The sequence below is a fragment of the Oratosquilla oratoria genome, chromosome 4 (assembly GCF_046742065.1).
Source record: "Oratosquilla oratoria isolate Oo_2021 chromosome 4, ASM4674206v1, whole genome shotgun sequence".
Lineage (NCBI taxonomy): Eukaryota > Metazoa > Arthropoda > Malacostraca > Stomatopoda > Squillidae > Oratosquilla > Oratosquilla oratoria.
The window spans coordinates 52,532,783-52,535,988 of record NC_134780.1 but is presented as its reverse complement, the minus strand read 5'-3'; the positions used below and the strand labels follow the sequence as shown (position 1 = coordinate 52,535,988).

The 3,206-nt window shown below is 44.2% G+C and overlaps 1 protein-coding gene across 1 annotated transcript; it reads left to right on the top strand.

Moving 5' to 3' along the window:
• Window positions 1–531: 531 nt before the first annotated feature.
• On the top strand, window positions 532–1,218 carry LOC143024486 (serine/threonine-protein kinase Chk1-like). The gene has a single exon (XM_076183294.1). The coding sequence runs from the start codon at window positions 532–534 to the stop codon at window positions 1,216–1,218; it is 687 nt and encodes a 228-aa protein (XP_076039409.1).
• The last annotated feature ends 1,988 nt before the right edge of the window (window positions 1,219–3,206 follow it).

The window sequence follows — 3,206 nt, the reverse complement described above, 5'->3', positions numbered from 1 at the left end:
AACAACTTCAGCACAGTTGAATACTTCGTAGGTCTTGTTTGATTCAACCCCAATGGAACTAAGGCGACAGGGATGGAGACACTCATCGCTTGGCCAACAATCATCATCTCGGATGTCTTCGGAAGCTTACTGAAACAAACATTTTTGAATCACTTCTCTGACATATTTGTAGGGGGTGTCGACATGTTCTTCTGCTGCTCCAACAAACAAGAAGACCAGCAGCCTTCTTCTCCAGGCCAAGCAGGAAAAGATCACCAAAGCGGCGGCAAGTCTCGAAGGAAGACCTTCCAGAAATTTTGGACGAGACTTTGCATTTTCCTCAGCTGTCAGAGCGGCGAGTCCTCTGAACAGAGTCAAAAGGACAAAACCTCCGAACAGAGCCCCATCGAGAAGACACCTCGGAAAACAACTTTAAAAGAAAACGAGAAAGCGGCCAAGGCTTTTAAAGACAGTAAGTGGAGCACCCTCAAGGTAATCGGTGCAGGAGCCTTTGGCAAAGTCTTCTTAATGTAGAATGAGAGTACTGATGAAATGGTTGCCAAAAAGGAAGTCGTCGTAAGTCCCAACGACCAAAGCTTCATGGTCGAAGCCATCATTCACTTCCAGTTGAAGCACGTCAACATCGTCAACCTGCACTGTTGGGAAAGAGTCGATGACACACTGACTCTTTTTATGGAGTACTGTTCAGGTGGCGACATCAAGAGCAACATCGACAGGATCAAGGGCAAGGAAGCCCTCAACTATTTCTCTCAACTAATGGACGGTGTTGCCTACTTGCACTCTCGGGGAGTGGCACATCGGGATCTGAAACTCGAAAACCTCCTCCTGACCGCACAGAAGGTCTTCAAGATTGCAGACCTGGGGCTGGCCGACGTCTTCCTCGTCAACGGCGAGGAGGTTCAGCTCTCAGGTACTGTGGGATCACGAGCTTTCATGGCCCCGGAAGTCATCCAGTGCTCCGGTTACAGCGGCCCGCCCGTTGACCTGTGGTCGTGCGGCATAATCTTCTTCAACCTCACGACCAAAGGCAGACCTTGGGAACAAGCCGCACCCAATGAAGACAGGATCTACAAAATGTGGCTCGATAAGAACGAGGAATTGAACACCTTGATCCCGTGGTGTTGGCTTAGCGAGTCTTGCCGAAGTATTGTGGACATTCTCTTGGAACCAGATCCCCAAAAGCGTCTATCCGGTTGGAAGAAACACCGTCAGGGTTGAACGAACTCCATTCTGAGCCCTTACATCTTGCCAAGCCATGAAGGAATACATATTGAGACACTATTTATGATAACGCACTGTGCTTTCTTGCCACGAAGTCTGGTACTCCGGTGTATGAGTGGAACAAACTTACAGATCTATAGAAAAAAAAGGTGTGTGCGTGCGTGTGTGTGTGTGTGTGTGTATCACTTTTCCAAATATTATGCCTTTCATCCTGCACTTTCATTTTCCTCTCTTATTGACCAATTACACTGGTCAACAACCAACTTCCGAGAACAGAGTAGCATTTTGTGATTAATTTTGGGTCACTGATAATGAATATCATGGTTAAAATTGTTTGTTAGCTCTACTTTCCAAGATATACATACCTGTCACAACAGGCTTCAACAGGTTTGTTGCGGTGCATTTCTCACCACACTCACATCCTCACTGCCCTTCATTATTGTTCCAGCTGTCATAGAAGGTGGTGGTGCTGTGCAGTATTATATAGTCTAAGGTGAAATGTAAGTGATTTTCTTAATGAAACAGTTTCTTAGCTTAAAATAATTATTGATTGAGCAAGTTATTCATACGCATGTGAGATATTTTACATAATTTTATTTTCTTAATGAATGATGTAAGTACTAAGTTCTTATGCTCAGTATTGTAATGATTAATTGATAAACTGTCTGCTTATCTTCTAGATGTTTATTGTTTTATTTCAGATTCCTCGTACTTGTGTGAATAAGGCAGACAACTTCTGCTACATTTGTGGTGAGGTGACCTTTGCATCACAGAAGCGCCGTATAACTGCTATGGTTAGAAAGGCATATCACCTATATTTTGGATGCAAGATTGGTGACCAGGATAAGAACTGGGCTCCTCACATATGCTGCAACACTTGTGCTACTAACCTTCGCCAATGGTTGAATAGGAAGAGGAAAAGAATGCCTTTTGGTGTGCCAATGACCTGGCGGGAGCCAACCAACCATACCAACAATTGTTACTTCTGCATGGTACCTCCAGTTCGAAACGGCATGTCAACCAAGAAAAAGCTGTCTATTGTATATCCAGACATTCCATCAGCTATTCGTCCAGTTCCACATAGAGAAGGCCTACCTGTTCCTGATGCACCAACTTCAGTAACCGTTGAGTCAGATGAGGAAAGCGGTGAGGAGGATGAAAAGGAGGATAACAGTGCTGGATTGCAGAGTGACCCAAATTTTAATGAAGCACACTCCTCTAGGCCACATCTCATAACACAAGGGGAACTCCATGACCTTGTTAGGGATCTGCAACTACCCAAGAATAAGGCAGAGCTGCTAGGCTCTCGTCTTCAACAGTGGAATCTCCTAGCAGCAGATGTGAACATTTCAAAATTCCGTGACCGTCAGCACTTGCTCAACGTTTTCTTCGTAATGGAAGGTGATTTAGTGGCCTGCAACAACATTAATGATTTGATGGAAGCACTTGGCATTGAATACAAACACAGTCAGTGGAGGTTGTTCATAGATTCATCAAAAACTAGTCTGAAATGTGTCTTGCTTCATAATGGCAATAGTAAACCATCAGTTCCTGTGGGCTATGCACCACACACGAAAGAAACCTATGAGAATATAAAGCATATGTTACAAAGCATAAAATATGACGAGCATCAGTGGCAGCTCTGTGGCGACTTAAAAGTTGTTGCCATTCTAATGGGATTGCAGAGCGGATACACCAAGTACTGCTGCTTTTTGTGTGAATGGGACAGCCGTTCAAGAGGTTCCCATTATATCAGGAAAGACTGGCCCCCTCGGCAGTCATTGGAGCCTGGGATAAAAAATGTTCAACATCTACCTCTCGTTGAACCAAACAAAATTTTGCTTCCACCGCTACACATTAAACTGGGACTGATGAAAAACTTTGTTAAAGCTATGGACAAATCCGGTCAGGGATTCAAGTATTTAAAATCCAAATTCCCTTCACTGAGCGATGCTAAGATAAAGGAGGGAGTCTTTATCGGTCCT

Excerpts from the sequence above, each read along its gene's own strand:
- LOC143024486 (XM_076183294.1), top strand. The coding sequence starts at position 532 with ATGGTTGCCAAAAAGGAAGTCGTCGTAAGTCCCAACGACCAAAGCTTC.